This window comes from Meleagris gallopavo, chromosome 29 (assembly GCF_000146605.3).
Source record: "Meleagris gallopavo isolate NT-WF06-2002-E0010 breed Aviagen turkey brand Nicholas breeding stock chromosome 29, Turkey_5.1, whole genome shotgun sequence".
Lineage (NCBI taxonomy): Eukaryota > Metazoa > Chordata > Aves > Galliformes > Phasianidae > Meleagris > Meleagris gallopavo.
The window spans coordinates 3140731-3159904 of NC_015039.2; the positions used below are offsets into that span (position 1 = coordinate 3140731).

The following is a 19174-nucleotide window of genomic DNA, read 5'->3' on the forward strand; positions in this document are numbered from 1 at the left end:
CGGGACCCCCACGATGCCCCCAGCCTGACAGAAGCAGCAGTGAGGCTGCTCCTCAGGGCAGGGGGATGGATCAGCCCCGATGCTGTGGAGCTGGGGGGTCTGTTGGCTTCTCCTCCGGCTGCTGTAGGAAGGGGGAACCAAGCAGCAGGAAGGGGAGATGGGGAGATGCCGTGGGGTGCAGCACCGGGGAGACAAAGTCACAGCTAAGGAGCATCTTCCTCATCCTGCCTGAGCTCCCCGGGTGCAGGCTGCGCCCCAGGGGGAACAGCTCTGCTATAAACAAGCGCCTGCAGGGACTTTCCTGTCCCCACGTGTGACAATTGCCAGCCCCTCCATCCCCCGGTGCCCTCACTCCCCCGAGGGCTGCACTGGTGGCCCAGGTGCGCCGGCTCGCCGCAATGCAAATGCGGGGCCAGATATAACCCTGCTGGCAGCGATGGGGGCACGGGGCAGGACGTGTACCCACTGCCCCCACCATGGCACTGTGCACGTGGCTTCACCCCGGAGACAACACAGGGCTGGGCTCACACCCCATTTCCCCATGGCTCTGGGGAGCTGGGCAGGTCACAGCGGGTGCCGGGGAGACACTGGAGAGCAAAGATCCACAGGATGAGGTGCTGTGGCCCCACTCACCTCCTGGACACAGCCCCACAGCCGGAGGGGACGTTTCATGCACCACAGAGTGAGTTTCAACACAATGGGGGAAACGAGTTCCCCTCTGCTCTATCACCACTGCAGCACAGCGGGCGATAGGGATCTCTGTCATAACACCAACTGAACGTCTGGGGCTTCTAAGGGCCTTTGGGTGTGGGCAGGGGGGTTTTGATGCATCAAAGCAGCACTTCTGTAGGGAGGAGCCGAGGTAGAGACACCCCCAGGGCTGTGGGACATGCAAGGCAAAGTGACCCCGGCTGCCCACACTCTGCTCAGTCTGGTTCAGTGTCATGTTTTCTCCAGCTTTCCCGGACACGGCAGAGAAATGGTACACGTGGAAATACACATTATTTTTAATAGGTGACTGGGTCAAAGTTCCACAACATGTCATTGTTCAACAGCAATGAGCAACCACTCATTAACGCCAGACAGCGCGGGCTGAACCGAAACGAGCGCCTTGTCCCGAAAACACGACGGTGCCACAGTGGGAAACGGTGCCTTTGGGCTCCTCCTGAGCCCCACAGAACCCACAGCGCTGCTCCTGCTGAGCTCCCGAGGCCGTGGGCTGCATCTGGTCCTGCCTGGAGGGGAACGAAGGGCAACTGAGGTGTTTTCCTGGATTCAGTGGTGATGTGAGAAGGAAAGCAGTGTGCAATCCGTGCTGCTCCCCGTGCAAATGGAGAGATGCTTTTTGCTGCATGAGGACTGGCGTGCGTGGAACCACTGTGTCCCCATGGAGCAGCATGAGGGAACGGGTGCTGAGCAGAGCACTGGCCAAAATGGGGACTGCACTGAGCCTTCCCAAGCACAAGGCTTCAAAACCAGTTCTCCTTCCTTACCCCCGTGGATAAGCAGGATCTTGCACTCCTGCAGCGCTCTGCAAAGCAGCTGACCGATCTCTCCTTCCCGGGACGTGGCTTTGGTTGGACTCAGTGATCTTTGAGGTCTTTTCCAGCCGCAACGATTCCGTGATTAGTGGGGAAAAAATGAATAATTTCCACTTTGCACCTTGAGCTTCAGGGAGGCAGCACCCAAGGGAACAGAGCAAGGCCAAAGGCAGAATCACATTGGGTATTTCTGACCCTTCATACTCCATCTGGAGCTCTGCACCCCGACCCCCCCTTTGCAGAGGGACCACCACAGATATCACACTGCCAAAGACCAAAGCAGTGTTGGCATGGAGCAGCACAGGGGACACGAAAAGTCCACGGGAACACATCCTGCCCATACAGAAACACTTTGCCAGGAATAACCACGCTCAGCAGAACCGTTATCACACCAATCTCCCGCACCATGACTAATGATACAGCTGCAGAGCAGTGATTAGATGAAAAGAACCATTTTACAAACCAGCTTCAAAGTCATCACCGACGCCCGTGTTGCAAAGCAGCGCCTTTCAGCCCCAGGGAGATCCCCCCGTCCGAGCAGACGGAGCTGCACACTCCCACATACATGTGCTGAGATCTCCTGGTACTGCTGTGGGATGGGTGGCTCTGTGTTTGGTGGCCGTGGGGAAACAGAGGGCACAGCGTGGCCACGAGCTCCAATGCAGCTTTGTCCTCCTTCGCGGCATGCATCAGGGCTTCCCATCCACGGAAGTGGGGATTTCCCCCAGCTGGCACGTGGAGAGCCAAGCGGGTATCCCGAACACATGCGCTGCTGACAAAATTGGGTTTTGCTGCTCCTTTTGCTCTCAGTGAGGTGCACGTGGGGAGAGGCTTCAAAGAGGCGGAGTGGTGAGAAATGAGGCGGACGGGACGGGACCGTGTGTGCATCAGACTTGGGGAAAACCTCTAAAAATGAATGAATAATCCCTCCCAGGCAAAGTTTTCTGTGTTTTGGTGATGAGACCGTCGGGGTTGTAACAGCAAGAACAAGTTCTTCCTATACATCTGACCAAGCAGAGCAGCTGGCAGTGGGGAATGAAAGCCTTTCACGCCGTTAAAGCATACACCATGAAAACAAATGCACGTTAAAAAAATAAAAAACACCTTAAAAGGCTCTTAATTTTCATAAAGTTCATATAAAAACCAGTCTGTGCCTCTGGTACGCATCATACAGTACCGCTCGGCACAGCAGCTAGGCATGGATGCTACAAAACACTGAATAATCTCGTTAAAAAAATAATAGAAAACATAAAGGCGTCATCACCTTTTGGCACTCAAAACTGGCATAGAAAAACACAGGAGATGGTGTTTGTTTGAGCTCTTTAAAGCCAGGCGGGTTTTGCTGGCGCCCTGGTGATGCCCGTTTATTTGAGCAGCACGCGATGCTCCCCGCGCGCGATGTGCGAGGAGAACTCGTAGCGGTCGTGGCTGCGGTACCCGCAGACGTTGCACTCGAAGGGGTCGCGGAAGCCGTGGCAGCCCATGTGGATGGTGAACATCACGTAATCCAAGAACAGCACCCGGCAGTGGTCGCAGCGGTACGCGCCGATGGCCTCCCCGTCCTTGTTGATGACCTTGAAGGCGTCGCGCGGGCACATGGCCGGCGGTTTGATGATGTCGTAGGGCCGGGGGAAATCCTTCAGGGCTGGCAGGCCGTTGCGGGGCACGGGGAGCACCGGACCCTGCGGGAAGGGGGGGTTGGGCCGCTCCTCGTGGTTGCTGTCCGTGTCCGTGGAGTCGTGGCCGCTGTTGTTGGGGGACAAGGCGTGCTCCCGCAGCGGGACGTGGCTCTTCTCATCGCTGCCGTTGGGGACGTCGGCACGGGGCAGAGCCATGGGGTACAGCGTGCTGATGACGGGGACCATCTCGGGGGTGGGAGCCGGGGGGGTCTGCACCAAAGGGCGCAGGGCTTCGGCCCCCAGGAAGGAGATGGCGTTGTTGATGGCCTGGTCCATCATGCGGCCCTGCACGATGTCGCCTTCCTTCTCGTACACGAAGGATGAGCTGTAATTGACGTCAAAGCTGTGCCGCTTCTCACCTGCGAGAGAGGAGGTGTCTCGTTAGCAGGGGGCGAAAGCGGTGTGGAAGCTCTGTGATGCTTCTCCGGAGGGCTGCAGTCTCTGGGAAGCAAAGGGGAATGAAAAATCTGCTGCAGAAATGGGGAACGTCGAGCACGGGTTCCTGCTGGCCTTTTAAAGACCGGGCCTGGGAACGAAACTCTAATGGAGGAGGTGGTGGAGATCAGATCAGCGCCAGCACTGTCAGGCTGTTCTGGGATCTAAGGGAGAGAACATCCTCGAGAAAATATTCCGTGCGTTAATTTCCATCATTTTTTTCCTAGAAAAAGTTAACATCATCGATAAAAATTGTTGTAAAAGAGCCAATAAAGAACCCAAATACTCCATTTTTTGCACCAAGACTTCAACCCTCCATTCTTGCCCTGCCCCCTTTCTCATACCTACACCAGCGGAGATTGAATGCAGCCCACGTTACTCCGCTCCCACCCAGCAGTCACTCCTTACATGTCGTTAGACACGAGCGTGTTGTTAAGGCAATTAAACCCATTTCCTCCATTACCTTCTGACAATCACAGCCTGCCCTGCTGTCTTTGACCTCAACAGAGGTTTCCAGGCATCCAACAGTTATCTATCTATGTGTACACAGAACGTGTCTGTAGAAGCCAATGAAAAGAGGAGCAAGGAGTGTCCCAGTCTGGTGTGATGGAGCTTTGTGAGCTCTTGGGTTGGCAGACAGAGGGGATTGGAGTGTGGCCCCAGTCCTGCCCTGGGCTCCAGGAGGGGCCATGGGCTGCGTGGGCAGCACACAGGGCTTCTGCACCAGGTGCAAGGAGGGGAGAAAACTGCACCCAGAAGAGCTCGAGTCACTTTTTGATGAGTATCTAGAAATAACTAACCGAATTCTGCGGTTACGTGAAACAGAATCATTCACTCAACAGCAACAAAAAAATAAAAAGGACGAAGTGCTTCATGTGCAACCGGCTTTCAAGCATCAGATCCACTAAATCTCTTAGTTACAGTAACTGGAGAAGTGCAGATGTTTATCAGTCACCTGTCAACACCATGACTCAATGTATATGAAACTCTTCAGGTTTCACTGCAGAAAACCAGGAGCTCACGTTTCTCTTATAAAACACTCAGAAAGGTTAAAGAACCACAAGGGTAACTGCTTCCAGCCCTCACCCAACTTGTGATCCATCTTCACACAGAAGGCAACAAAGTGATATAGCACATTGGTGTGACTCATAGAGCAGTTCTGGGCAAGCGAGATGTGAAAAAAAGTGAAAGAAAAAAAAACACGTGTAGCAAAAGCAAAAATACATCGAACTCCCTACAGATTTGGAGAGAAAACTGAGGGCAAAGATGCAGGAAGAGGGAAGGGAGCGCGTGGTGATGGCACAGGTCATGCTGTGCCCAACGCTGGGATGTTTTGTCTTTGCGGGAGGAAAACTGAACGGATTATTCTGAGCAAAGCTGCCACAGGAAGCATCGCAAAGTCGTTGCAAATGGCCAAATTAAATACTGAATGCATGGGACTCTTTGTTGGTTTACAAAGCAGCCGGCGGGGAGCTGAGCATCCCCATCAGAATTCACACTTGAGCCGTAGCGGATGACACGTCTGCTGTGCTGCTGTGCTGCTGTGCTGCTGTGCTGCTGTGCTGCTGTGCTGCTGTGCTTGCTCTAAAACACATCGGTTCCTGCAATGTGATGAGGTGTGGACACTGGGAGCGGGGAGGGCAGCAGCTTCCCGCCCCGCTAAGCAGGGCAGCCCACTTCTCATCAGCCCTGTGCACAGGGGTGGGGGGTGATGAAGCGTTGGAGCAGCGCTGCACCTCCACCACCATGAGAAATGTCTGAGCCAGAGGTCTCAGGGAAAGGCTGGTTTTGCAAAGGAGGAAGCAGAGGTCTATGAGCAGATGGTGGGAACTGGCAGAAGCGCATCAGCTGCACTGCTGGTGTTGACTTGGGTCAACTTTAGGTGCGGCTCCGTGCCAAAGAAAAGTGGAAATCTACAGCAAATTGTGACACGCAGGATGATAAAACTTCCATTAAACCCTTCTTCTTTTGCAGCTCAAGGAAAGGCTGAGGACAACGTCTTTGCAAAAGCCTTTGAATGAAGGAGGGCACAGTGCAGAGAACATGCTCTGCTGCCCATCTCCTCATTTGAGGCTCCTATTTGTGCCACGGGAGATGAGAAAGCAAAAACATCAGAGCAGACGAGATTCCTCACGCTTATATGGACCACAGCAGAGACCCCAAGTCATAAGAAAGGGTTTTTTCCTCCCAGTCAATACGATGTGGTGCCAGCCCAAACCAAAACAAGGGCCCATTCCACCCAAGATGCTTGCAGAACAAATCAGCAGGATGCTCCATGCTGTAATTGGGCTCAGTGACCCCTATGGAGCCCTCGCAGCTCGGGATGCTCTACGAGTGGCTGCAGCAGCCGTGCGCAATGCAGTGCATGCAGACTGAACTGATAGCAGTGGTGAAACACGACAGGCTGGAGCTGAACTCAGCATCAGAAAAAGGAAGCTGAAGGTTTTCAAAAACATTTGCATTAATGTTTTGAATCACAGCGTGACATCTGAGGTCCGACTCCCAGCCAGCAGACTCAGCACTGAGTACCCAAAGGAGCTCAGACAACGTGAACTGGAGCCGCTTCACCTCTGTGCTAAAAGGTGACATGTAAAATGCATATTGAGAGGTTTGAATTAACATGAGCAGTCTTCATGTATGCTGAAAGCCCAGTGCTAACCCTGACCCTATCCCTGACCTTAACCCTGACCCTGACCCTAACCCTGACCTTAACCCCGACCCTAACCTTACCCATCCATAGCCATAGAGCTCCTAAGTCAGCTCTCTGTTTAGGACACGAGAATTGCATCTTCCTTTCCCAAAATTAAATGAAATTAACGACATGAGACAGCCAAGAGGATCACTGACACAACCTGCCAGACCTGCATTCAGGATCCCAGGGTGCAAGCCTGATCATATAGAATTAAATGCAAAGAGAATGCTATGGAAACATCCTGCAGCTGAAGTGACCACAAGAAAGGGCTCAATATTTTTTTACTCATGTTGAAGTTCAGCAGATGACTAACAAAGACCTAATGCTTTTCCATCTCTTGCCCTCATCCTGCATGTGCATGCAGCAAGAATCCCAGAAAGAGTGCTTCCAACAGCACCAACTTCGCTGCTCTCCTGGAAAGAACCCAGCAGAGAACATTTGAAACGCACGGATACAGAGCACAGCACACAGGAGCTCGTGAGATAGAAACTGCTGCGCACGGAGGTACAAACACAACAGCAGCAGTTCTGAGCATCTATAGAACAGATCCTTTTAAACCCAACATCTACAGCAAATTGCTCAGCCCACGTGAGAAAACGGCTGCTGCTTTATGTCTACCCCCTTCTGTTGGGCTGTGAGCTTGGAGAGGAGACTGGCAGAGCGCAGAGGACCTCCCTATAGGCTGCTGCCCACCTCTGCAGTTCACACAAGAAGGTTTCTGTTCTTACCAATGAATTTCTGAGGCATGGAGCTTTTTCTCTTCGCCACGTTGCTCGCCAGCCTGTCCAGCACCAGGGCTCTCTCGGTCCCCATCTCAGCCTTGATGTGCCTTGCCTCCACGTTGGCTGGGTTGGAAAAGGCGAAAAGAAGAAAAAACAAAACGAAAATAAGGTAGAAGGAAGGGAAAAAAAAAAAAAAAAGGAAAAGGAAGAAGTGAATGGTTTAATGTCCGGAGTTTGCCCACTCGTTAGGAGGAAACAGTTTGGAGGTCTGTTGTTAAGGGGGGTCGTTGCTTTCTCGGTCGCTGCTGCTCTCTGTGCGGTGGGCACCGCTGCGGTCAGCGGGAGCAGCGCTGAGCACAGAGCTGTGCAAAAGCGATGCAAAGGGAAGCGTGAGCCCGGCGGGCTGGACGGGAGGCTGCAGAGCATCACAGTGCTGGAGTCGGAGCTCTGTTGGCCTTTTTGCTTTGAGTAAGAGCCGCAGACACCTGCAGTCCCAGCCGAGGCTCCCACCCAGCGCTCAGCCCCACTGCACTGCTCCAGAGATCACTCACAGATCACTCACTGGGCGCCTCCTCACCAAGGGCCAAGAAGCTGCAGAGCTCTGCAGCGTCCCACTGAGCTCACACAACCCGCCTCGATCCCTCACAGCCCATCTTTTCAAGCATCATCACTGCTCCAACTCTTCTTTCCATCAGCTCATTGAGAATGCTCTCTCCTTCGCACACCTGAAAGCATTTGGTGTTTGAAAGCCAATTCAAACCTCCCAGATCTGTCAGAGAAGTGCACACGTGCACTAGGATCCCTCCCTTGAGCCTGGACCACGGGACGCCCCTGGACCACAATCCCTGGACCGTGGGAGGTCCCTGGACCAGTCCTTGGACCATGGGACGTCCTGAGGATCCTCCTATTCCCCAGAGCTCTCCTCCAGTGCCCACTGCTTCAGGGAAACAGCTGCACAGCAACAGAGCGGGGTCAGCCACGCTGCCACCTCATCTCACAACTACCCAACTAATAACAAGTGTAACTGCTGCAGCTTCACCCCAAAAACCAACCAGTATCGGTGGTGCTGCTTTGCTATTAAAGGAGCACGGAGGGCTGCAGCGTCGGGGACCACAGCAGTGACAGCTGGATGCCTTTTCAGAGCTGGTGTCTTCCTTTTGGGGTTTGCTGCCTAAGAAGGATGGGGAAGGGCAATTTGCTTTCCCAAGGCAATACCAAAGTAGGAATACTGGCTCCTGGTGGAGGACAGGGATACCTGAAATATATGGAGCATCACCTACATGAGAGAGAAGCAGCACCAGGGAGCGGTGATATAAACACTGCTGTCACCTCGGTCCTGCTAAGTGCAGTTCTATTCAGTGCCAGGCTTAAATTACAGTTTGCTCAGCTCAAGGCACGAAGGTGCACTATCACCCTTCCATAGCTCTGCATGCAGCGCTTCCCTACAGACCTCCCAGCCCCTCCTCACGTGTTTATTGTGACTGCAGTCGGTATCAGATGGGTTTCGGGCAGCACAAAGCATGACTCACCAAACCTCAGCCAGAACGGGTCGGTGATGTTTGTGCAGCTCCTGGCTCACGCACGCTGCTGCCAGCTCCTGCGATGAGTCAGGACAGCCGGGGCAGCAGCACCTCGTGGGGTTTTTAATTCTGGAACTTCTGCTCCACAAACTGTCTGATCCCTTCTGAGCACTTCGTGTTACCTTCAGATAACAGCAGCTCACGCTCCGAGCTTCCCCAGCCCAGTCAGCTTCTACAGCGATTCAGTCGTGATGACAAGCCATTAATAACCATTACTTTTTTAAAGAAAATCCACAACTGCCATGAGCAAAGCCATGCTAACACCTGCTGCCTCTCCACTGGCTTTTCTTGAGTAGTTTTTTCCTTTCTAGTTCCCCCTTTCCTCAATTCTTATCTTTACCATCTCTTGCACTACTAAAGCTTGGATTTCCCATCCCCAGAATCTCTCTGTTCCTCCTGGTGAGCTCAGAGCAGCTCCTGCCATCTCTCCCACCAGCCCTGACACACAGCAGGGCATCAGTGCCCACCTGTCCTCTCAGTTATGTGCCACTGGGGGAACCCCAATGAGTGCCCCCCGTTTAGGGGGCAGTGAGCAGCTCCCTGCAAAGGCAACAGTGACCTTTGCCAGTGGGCATTTCTTCCTAAAGAAATAAATAACCTCTGTTTATGGGGCATGAAACCGTCATCAGCATCTTCACAGATGCTGTAGGGAAACAGGATCTGCTCCCATGGTGCATCGCTCCTCCCATAGCACTGCACTCCCTTCCCCAACCCAACCCAACGGTTTCACCCACCTCTGTGTCACCCCCAAGCACTCCAGGAACAATGTCTGTATTTAGGAAGCACTCCCTCTCAGAATTCTCTAAAGACTTCTCAAAGAAGGAGAGAAGTCACCAGATCCATCTCACCCATCTCCTCCTGCCATGACCCTCCCCATCTCATGCCCATACCCAGCAGGAGATCCTACTCTGTACTCCGACCCCAATTTGAAGAACTCATTATCTAATTATAACACGTACCTCAACATAAATTTCAGGTTTGACTGGCAGAAAGGACTGAGTGCTTTGCTCAGTTACACTGAGAGCTGAACAGTCATAAGGAAACCCCAAACCCCTGAAGCACTCAGCCTGTTTCAGAACATGGTACAGGGACACCCTACAAGCCGAGTGGTCCAACAGCACAGCCGGAAAACTGAAGTATCTCTACAGATGCTGCAAGAACCTCTGCAAACACATCTCCCCACCAGCTCTGGTCGCTGTGCAGAGCACGGACAGCAGCACCTCTCCCATACCTCGCTGTTTCCATAGCGTGGTTTCTCTCGCCCCATAAACGAGAGTGTCATTTTTAGAACGTGTGGGCATTGTATTCAAAACCCTCAAGCACAAAGCCGAGCTCGAATTAGAGGCATTGCTTCCTGCCACTTCTCAGTGTGGTCACTAAATAATGGAGAGTGGAGACGAGGCGGGTTATTGTGCAATGAGAACATCGCGACCAGAGATCGTTATCAGGGCCCGAGCAACGCTGCTGCATGAAGCTGCTCTTCAGAGGTGTTTCCATGCTGCTGGGCCAGGAACGTGCAAACCTCGTGTTAAAAAGCAAGCAGGATGGGAACGGCACTGCTGGTGCCTCGCGGTGCTTCGGTTATATGGGCAGTGGCACACAGAGATGGCTCCGTGTGGAAGGGTGGAAAGGACTGCAGGAAAAGGGGCTGAAATCCAAAGCAAAGGGAGTAACGGGAAAAGGGTCAGGAGTCTGAAAGCGATGTTAAAAATGAGCACAAAGTGCTCCTCTTTGGGAGGGAAAAAATAAATCAGAAGCATCAACCAACCCGCCAAGGTCCCCCTCCGCTCCGCGACGCCGACAGCAGAAAACTGAATGCAAAGAAAACACCTCGGCAAGACAGGAGTTCCTGTTTTTCATCACTCACTGCTCCACGAGAAACACTGCCATGTGTTTTCGGGAGGGCTGAGAGAGCACAGCCACGTCGTGTGCTGGAAACTCACGTTTCCTCTGCGACCACTTTGAGGCGCGCGGCGCTGCGCTGCAGGCTGTGGATAAGTGACGTGTTGCTATTCTGAAATGAATGTGAGCCATGAGAATGGTGTAAAAGCAGAGATGTAGGGTGGTATCATGTTTTCCATTTTCCCGCGGTGGACACCTCGGGGCGATTGCCATCGTGACAGTGTGTACTGTAACACAAAACCACAGTCACAATGTGCACAAGTTCTCATGAAAACCAAAACTTGCTGACGCTCACACAGCCAGCGCCTTTTTCTGATGCTGTAAAGCAACGATTGCTTGCTGGAAAGAAGGAGCTCCACGAGCACCATTCAACCACTGCTTCTTCAGGGTGGTTTCTCAGTGCATGACACACAGACCCTCCCTGCACAGGGTAAGGATCCTTGTTGCATGGAGTTATCACCAGATTGCTGAGGGTTATTTGGGCATGGCTTGGGTTCTGTGAGTTCTGCTGCACAGCAGCATCACTGAGCACAGCTTTTGGGTTATCACGAGACAGCCTTCGTTAACACTGCCGTCTCTCTAAACGTGTCACCTACAGAAACGCTGCCTGGAAGGTGTTTTAGTTGTATTCAGGGCCACTGTGAGATAAAAAAAGTGATTCCAAGGAAAGCGTTCTGCTGCTGGCTGCCCAGGGGAGCGCTGAACCAGACCCTCCTGGGAGACACTGCACCCCCTGAATCACTGGAAGCCATTGGAGCAAAACCATGAGCTAACAGCTCACCAGACGCCCTGTTTGTAAACACCAGAATGATGCACAAAAAGAGAGAACAGAGCCCTGCCACGCGAGGCACTCACCCGGCTCACAGCCGCCGGTGCTCTGCAGGTACGTGCGGCACCGCTCCTTGTGCTCCTCCAGAGAGCTCCTCTGCTTGTAGCTCCGGCCACAGAACTCACACTTGTAGGGCTTCTCCACTGTGAAATGGAGGGGAGAGTTAAATATCTGCAGGAACACCCGCCCATCCTGGCGCTCAGGCGTACTGCTGCTGGCAGCCTAATATTCGGCGCATGGAGAATGCTTCACATTTCTGTTGGGATTATGAGCATGGAAACTGCCACAAAATCGGGGTTACTGGGGTTATATTACATCCCTAAGCTCCCTAAAGCCTGACCTGAGCTGGCAGCTCCTCTCAGCATCTCCTCCCCTGGCAGAATGGTACCGTGCTGCCATGTCCCACCTGCCCGGCATTGCTCCGTCAGCACTGGGTTCTTTAAGGATTTCATGAAAGTGATGAAAATGAGACCAAAACAAAATCATTTGTGGGTTCAGTTCATCTCCAAACAACCTTATCAGAAAGCACATTGTGTTCCTAGTTCGCTTTCTTTATGCTGTTTAATTAGCCAGCCCTCAAACTCTGGCCTCGGTAAGCACCAGTTGTGTTGGGAGCACGATGTGCTGTGGGGGTACGATCACAACAACTGCTCTGGCCCTTGGCCAGACCCACCTCATTCACTCACATCAGGTAAATCTCAATTTTAGCTTTGGTTCTTTGTGAGGTTTGTTTTTTTTCTTTTCTATGCAGCACTGTGCGGAGATAATATCTATCATTTAGAACATCTGCTTTCTTTCTGGGCCCCCTTATAAGACAGGAAATCAAAGAGCAGCATGGTCTGGCTCTTAAAGAATTGGAGGAACTCATCCATTTCTACCCAGCCTGTTACTCGCATCACCTCAGCTCTGTGCCTCCGTTTCTCCCACCTGTGCAATGGACACAACGCCCTACGCCAAACTCGAGGGATTGCACCGCACTTGTGGAGCAGGTTAAGAAGTTCAGATGAAAGGCACTACCCAGCACCGAGGTGCTACCAGCACCAACGCTGCCTTTGGTTCTGCTCCTACAGGTGTTCGAGCACATCCAGGGCACAGTCAAGTCCCAGGATGACCCCACCAGCTTCCAATGGGTCCCATTGAGTCTCATTGGGTTCCATTGGGTCCCATTGAGTCTCATTGGGTTCCACCAAGACCTACCAAGTCCTCTTGAGTCTCATTAGGTTCCATTGGGTCCCACAAAGCCCCCTGGGGTCTCACTGGGTCCCACTGGATCTCACTGGGTTCCATTAAGTCCCACCAAGTTCCATTGGGTTCCATTGGGTCTCTCCAAGCCCCATTGAGTCTCATGGGATTCTGTTGGGTCCCGTTGAGTCCCATTGGGTCCCACACGGTTCCATTGGGTCCCGTTGGGTCCCATGGACATGGCACAGAGCAGTCACTGCTCTTTGCCAGCTCCTCAGAACCAATTCAGTCGCGCAAACTTTGCTGACTATTTTCTGCACGTCGTGTCCCGGTGACACACATCTGAAACACACGAAGTGCCTTTGAAGTCACTTACCAGAATGTGTCCTTAAGTGACCCGTTAGCGCATCCCTCCTCTGGCAGGCATAACTGCAAAGATGACATTTAAAAGGTTTTTCCCCTGTATGTAGCTTAATGTGGCGGAGGAGGTTACCCTTCTGAGTAAAGGAAGCTCCGCACTGATTACACTGGAATGGCCGCTCACCTTAAAATGACATACAAAAAAGGACATTTAATGGTTATGTGGGTATCACGCCATCCTCACACCCTTTCCTTTTTGGAAGGGGAAAGAATGAGATCAATTTCTGTATACAGAAACACACAGCCCTTCCGTTGGCTTCAGTGGGAGTAGGGTGCAGCTCTGGTGTCAGAGCTTCTCATAACACACATATGGAAACCACTGCACAGGTTTTCCATGGGAAGGAGTGGTCTGGAGGAGGCTGATTCCAACAAGCTAGCAACTTTTAGAAAGAAAAAAAAAAGTCCTGTCTTACAGCTCAAAACCGAAGATGCTCGTTGCTTTGTTGCGCAAGAATGGCACAAAGAAAAACACAGCACACAGACTGAAAATGGCAGCACAGAAACCATCTAACCCGTGTGTTGGGGCTGAAATACTGAAATGACATAGTGCCTTTCATCCAAAATCCTTAACATGCCTCACCAATACGCTGCTGTGACATGGAGTCCCAATAGGGCAAAGTGGGTAAAGTGAGGCACAGAAACGTGAGCGATTTGCCAGAGACCCCTGTGGGATGGAACCAGGAAAGCCCAAACTCAGCATCCTCTCTGCATCCCAGACTGTTATCCTTTCAGTATTTAGGTCTTGAAGAAGAAGGTGGGATATTTACCGGTGTGGCTACGTTTATGAACCATCAAGACATTGAGGCTGATGCAGGCTAAGCCACAGATATCGCAGGTCATCTTCCCACTCGCTGGCCTGGCGTTGTCATAGGAGCCCAGGTGTCTTTCCAGCTTAATGCCTTCGTATTCGTTGTATTCTCTGGGGTAGCTGTAAGGTATTTCGGATTCTTCCGGGTTTTCCATGCGCTCAGAATTTAAAGCATTCTCCTCTCTGTCACTGTATTCACTTTTCACTTTAACATCATCTGCAGGCAAAACAGAGCACAAAAGTGGGGGAAAAAATGATCATCTCAGATAAAATACTCACCAAAAATTACATAAACTTCTATCAGTCATCTCCCCGAGAGTTTTGCTTAACCTCACCAAGATAAAGAAATGCAGTCAGACAAATGCCCGTGTGCCGTGTGCCCTCAGTGAGATAAGCCCTGTTGTTACCTTTGGTGGATTATTTCCTTCTGCAGATGATAAAAGCAGTGCAAGCCCCACATGTGCACTCACAGGGTGCTGCTCTTCAGGATGCAAAGGGAAGCACCGGTTTGCACAACCCAGAATAACCCACAGAAATTAATGCCACGGGCTGTTTCTGTGAGCTGGGAATAGAGAACCGCATTGGAAACGTCCTGCGGCTCTTCCAGCACGGCCAAAAACTGCATCTGCTCTGCCAAGACCTCCAGTGATCTCAGGGTAAACACTCTGACCGACTAATTCTAATCAATTGATTCTAAGCAATTAATCCCAAGCAATTCATTCTAATCTTCACTTGCCACTGCAGCGTTAATCCAAAGATCTCCAAGATTTTGAGAAGCATCTGACAAGCTCCACGCCAACTCATGGCAAGAGCAGAGCAGAACACACAGCTAAGGGTTTGCTAGCAGTGCTCCACGTATGAGCAAATGGGTCTCACAACACCAACTGCTGATGATGCCCAAATTTCCTCTCCCTCTCCACCGCAGCATCACAGCTCGTGTCACAACCCTTCCCAATTGATGGGGCAGCCTTTGTCCTGCTTAACACTGACTGTTCTGTCCTGGTTGTGGCTGAGCCTTGAGTTCTGCCTCAAGTTGGGTGAAGGGAAGTGTCAGGAGATGAAATATATCGAGTCCTGTTGGAAAGCATTGCTCTCGTGGCTGCCTGCTGCTCTGCTGAGCGGAGGGTTGGGCAGCCAGCATGGGGCTGAATCACTGATCCCTTCTCCAAGTGCAGAACTTGGGCTGCTGAGTGTATTAGCTCTGGTTCTGAGTAATAAACCACATCAAATGCTGAGAACAAACAGCAGTGGCAGTGAAAATGAGGTGGTGACATAAAAGCAGCGCTGAGAAATAAAAACCTGGCAATGAATACTTCCATGAAATCAACGTTTTCAGCTGTATTTTGGTGACAGCCGCTCCTCCAGCCTTGGTGTTGGTGCCATGCCCGGGTGACTGGGACGAAGATGGGGGGAACAGATGGCTGAGAGCTGTGTTATCCCATGCAGGAATTCAAGCGGAGAGGAGAACATCCCTCGGTGTGCTCCCCGGGATGATGGCATCCACTGCCCTTCTCCATCACAGGGAAGCCCACCCTGGAGCTGCTCTGCTCCCAGTGGCCCACACAGCTCACAGGGGTTTGCTGGAAGGTTCCATGCAGGTCCATGGGTCCATCCACGTCACTTCTCATCAGCCCTCCTTCAGAACCAGCCCTGCTCCCCAAACCATCTCTGACCTGTAGGGATGGTTTTGCTCTCAGAACTTTGGCAGTCAGTTCCTGCACCACCTCCATCCACTGAGCAACAACGGCCATCATCAGAACCTCTCAACAGAACCTCTTTCCCAAAACCAAAAAGCTGCATTTCCCCCTTGACGGCGGCGGTTCCAAACCCATCAGGGCTGCAGCAGGGAGGGCACAGCAGCTGCACCTCGGTGCCACTTTCTGACACGATTTCAATTCCCACTTTCTACTCAACGTCTCACCTTCCGCCTGCACTGACAGCAATGGCTTCCAGGGGGGGGGGGACGAGCTGCAAGCTTCACATGAGAGGGGCTCTCTGCTGTTTTCTACTGTTTCTCACTGCAGTTCACAGCTTCTCACCCTCCCAGAGCCATGGCAGCATCCTTGAAGCGCAGCACAAGGGCTGAGCACTGCTGAGTGCCCAAAGGAGCATCCCACGCTTTCACCTCTGCATTTCCACATTGCACTCTGACTGCTTGCCATGCATTACTGCCATGTGGAGCAGAGGGTTGCACTCAATCCACGCATTACTCCTTTATAGAGCAGAGGGATGTGCTCAATCCATGCATTACTGCCTTATGGAGCCGAGGGATGCGTTCAATCCATGCATTACTCCATTATGGAGCACACGGATGCATCTGAGCCACACTTTACTGCCTTATGGAGCACGGCTCACCCCATCTGCAGGGCTATCCCAGTGCCATGCTTCGGTCCCATGTGGGTGCCTGAAGAACCTCAATTGAAACTGTCCCCCTCCAGCTGCTGAGAGCACAGAGCACTGAGGCTTTGATCAAAATCAGAAACATTACAAGCATTGGAATTTTTCCACCCTCACACCATCATCTGCAGTCAGACCGACCCCGACCTGGGAGAGGGCAGAGATAAAGAGGAAAGCTCCAATACAAGATGAGGAAGAGTGCGGTCAGCCCAGACTGAACCACAGGGCTGGGGGGGGGTCTGACACAGCCTCAGCCCTTCTCCAGCCCCAACGTTGTCTCCATGCACCACCAGAGGCACAGCAAGTGCTGTGAGATCGGGAGAAGGGTGCGACATCCCACCCACACACCCCATCGCGATGGGATCAGGAGTTTCTAGGCTGGTCCCTCTTAAGCAAGAGGAAGGCAAGAGCGAGCAGAAAGGGGCGAGGAACCGAGGGAAAACAACAGCTGCCCCCAGCAATAACAGAGCTGGGTTGTTATCTCAGGAGAGCTGCAGCCAGAACGACGCTCAGCTCAGGGCAGCGCGGGGCAGAGAGCAGCGGCACGCAGCAAAGCAAAAGCAGGAGGGCTGAGCGTGGGGTTTCGCTTCCTGGGGAGGTGGCTGTGAGATGAAAGACAGGCTCCAGAGTAATATTTTTGTTTCACCTGAAACACTGTAAAAACAATGGGTGCTGGAAAAAATCCAACGCGAAGCGGCGGTGGCGGCTGCAGAGTGAGTCACTGTGTGAGCAGCGCTGTGTGCGTCCATCCAGCAGCCAGCAGCACCAACAGCGGGGACAAACCAGGGCTGCACCAGAGGGGAAGGCTCAGAAGGACCCCCCCCCATGCACACACCCCCCCCATCATTAGACTTAATGCAGCATCAAATATAGAAAAAAAAGATGTGCGGGGTTCGCGCCACTGTGGAGCAAAGTTTGGCCTTGGCACAGCAAGAAGCACGAGGTGGAGCACCAGGAGCCACCAAAGGAGCAGCACTGGGGGTGACACCACTGCTGTGACACCACCGCTGTGACACCTCCACACGTGCAAAAAGTCCACGGGGGAACAAAGGAACTCAATCACGATGATGTGGCACTTTAACGGTGCCGCTGATTTGCTGCGCCGATCGGGAGATAATGAGCGCCTCGTGGTGCAGATGTTCCCTCAGATTATAGGGAAAAGAAATAAAAGAGGAAAAAGGGAAAAGCGCTTCTCGGCTGCCGCTTCCTAAGTATCCAATTAAACAAATTGTGGAAGCAGATAAATAGTTTGCCGGGTGCTGACAGCTGCGGATGGGATTGGGAGCAGGGCGCAGGATGCTGCTGCTGTGTGTATAAAGGGGATGTGCTTCTATCACAGGGATTAATTAACCTATGGTTCATCCCCAAAACAGCTGCACAGATACATGGCCGTGCAGGGGCGGTCCCTTCCTGGACCCGCATTCCTTTTGGGACTCCCCAAAGTCACACCGTGTCCATGTCCCTCTGCTTGTAGAGGGATGCAGGGGGAGGAGGGACACTGCTCATCACTTTCTGACCATTTGGAGGTGCTACTTCATTAATAGCCACGTCCTTTTGTTGTCAAAGCACCATATGGCTTACGTTGTTGTATGATTATTACAGGAATAACACATTTTTTAGAAGTTGAACAATGCATGTTATCTCAGAGGTGATGTGGGTTGAACCCGAACTCACTCACAGCCCTTTAAAGCTCTTTGTTCAGGCATAGAGGGGAGGGGGGGGGGTTAATTAGGAGCTTGCGTTCCTATGTCTCCAATTTCCTAACCTGTATTTCCCATCACCAACTTTCTGCCAACCCATAAAGCATTTCCACAGCACTTTCCTCCTGAGAGACATTGACATGAGATGGATGGAACTGCTGATAAAGGAGAAGTGAGACCCCGCAGAGCCCCATTCCCCACCGCTCCTCCAGTGCGTTGTCCCCCTACAAACAATTCCAGTTCCTGGGTCCCTCTGCTCTGCACAGGGCGGTGGGTGGGACTGCAGCTCATCCACCCCAGAGCAGATTTCACCTGAATGCCAACAGCAAAACATTTCTCCCCCCTTTAATTTCGAGAAGCCCAAAATTAAGGGGCACTCTGACAGAGCTGTGGGTGTCCCTGCCCAGAGCAGGGAGCGAGCCGGGTGGCCCCATGGGTCCCTGCCCACTCAGACCGTGCCGGTTCTCTATGAACAACAGGGGACGGATCTGAAACGGACACCGAAGAGAAATAATCTTCAAGGAGATGGGGAGAAGAGCACACAATCCATCACAGCACCGAAAGCATCTCACCAACCAACCCCACACCGCCGCCATCGAGGGGGGAACCCAGCAGGAGGAGCGAACGCCCCGCTCTGCCCCACACCTGCCCCAGTCCCAGGGCAGCCGACGCCTTCTGCTCCCGGCAGAATTCCCACCCGGCGCAGGGCTGACAGCAGCGCGGTGCCTCCCCGCTCCGTGCCCCCGCGCAGAGCCCCGCAGGGCTGCACAGCAGCGCTGATGCCGCGAGATAACCCCGGGCGCAGCGCTCGGAGATGGAACGCGCTGATAAAACGCGGCGCTTCCTCCCCGGGCTGATAAGTGCGTGCGCTCAGGGCTCGGTGGGAGCTCAGTGCAGTCCCCCCGTGTCCCTCATCAGCCCCGCAGCCACCACGAGGCTTGGTTTTGGAAGCACGGAAGTGAGCTGACATCCGTACGCCCCAAAAGTTTCAGCCTCGGATGGGGGAATTGAGGCACAAAGCAACCAAACCCTTGGGTTTGGGTCCTCGGGGGGACCCTTGGGTTTGGTCCCCCAGGAAGCAACGCCTTTTCTTTCCACCTGATTTTTAAACTAAAGGGCTCTTCAGCTCTGCGGTGCACGGAGGAATGAGGGACAGGGAGCACTCCCCCACTTCTGCCCCAGCACCCTCTGAGCAGACACAGGAAGCGAGCGCTGCTCGTAGGGCTGCAGCGAGCGCACACGTGTGCACCGCAGCGCAGCTTCCATCCCCTCGAGGCAAAAGAAGGG

At 52.8% G+C, this 19174-nt stretch overlaps 1 protein-coding gene across 2 annotated transcripts; it reads right to left on the minus strand.

The window, feature by feature from the left end:
- Positions 1-989: 989 nt before the first annotated feature.
- Positions 990-15664, minus strand: IKZF3 (IKAROS family zinc finger 3). Of its 2 annotated transcripts, XM_010724589.3 has the most exons (5): positions 13750-15553; positions 12939-13106; positions 11407-11523; positions 7076-7192; positions 990-3579 (listed from the first exon to the last, which is right to left on the minus strand). In XM_010724589.3, the coding sequence occupies exons 1-5, from the start codon at positions 13943-13945 to the stop codon at positions 2906-2908; spliced, it is 1272 nt and encodes a 423-aa protein (XP_010722891.1). In that variant the 5' UTR covers positions 13946-15553; the 3' UTR covers positions 990-2905. The 2 variants fall into 2 exon arrangements, with proteins under 2 accessions (XP_010722891.1, XP_010722892.1); XM_010724590.3 differs by lacking the exon at positions 12939-13106 and having other exon boundaries at positions 13750-15664.
- Between the last annotated feature and the right edge of the window lie 3510 nt (positions 15665-19174).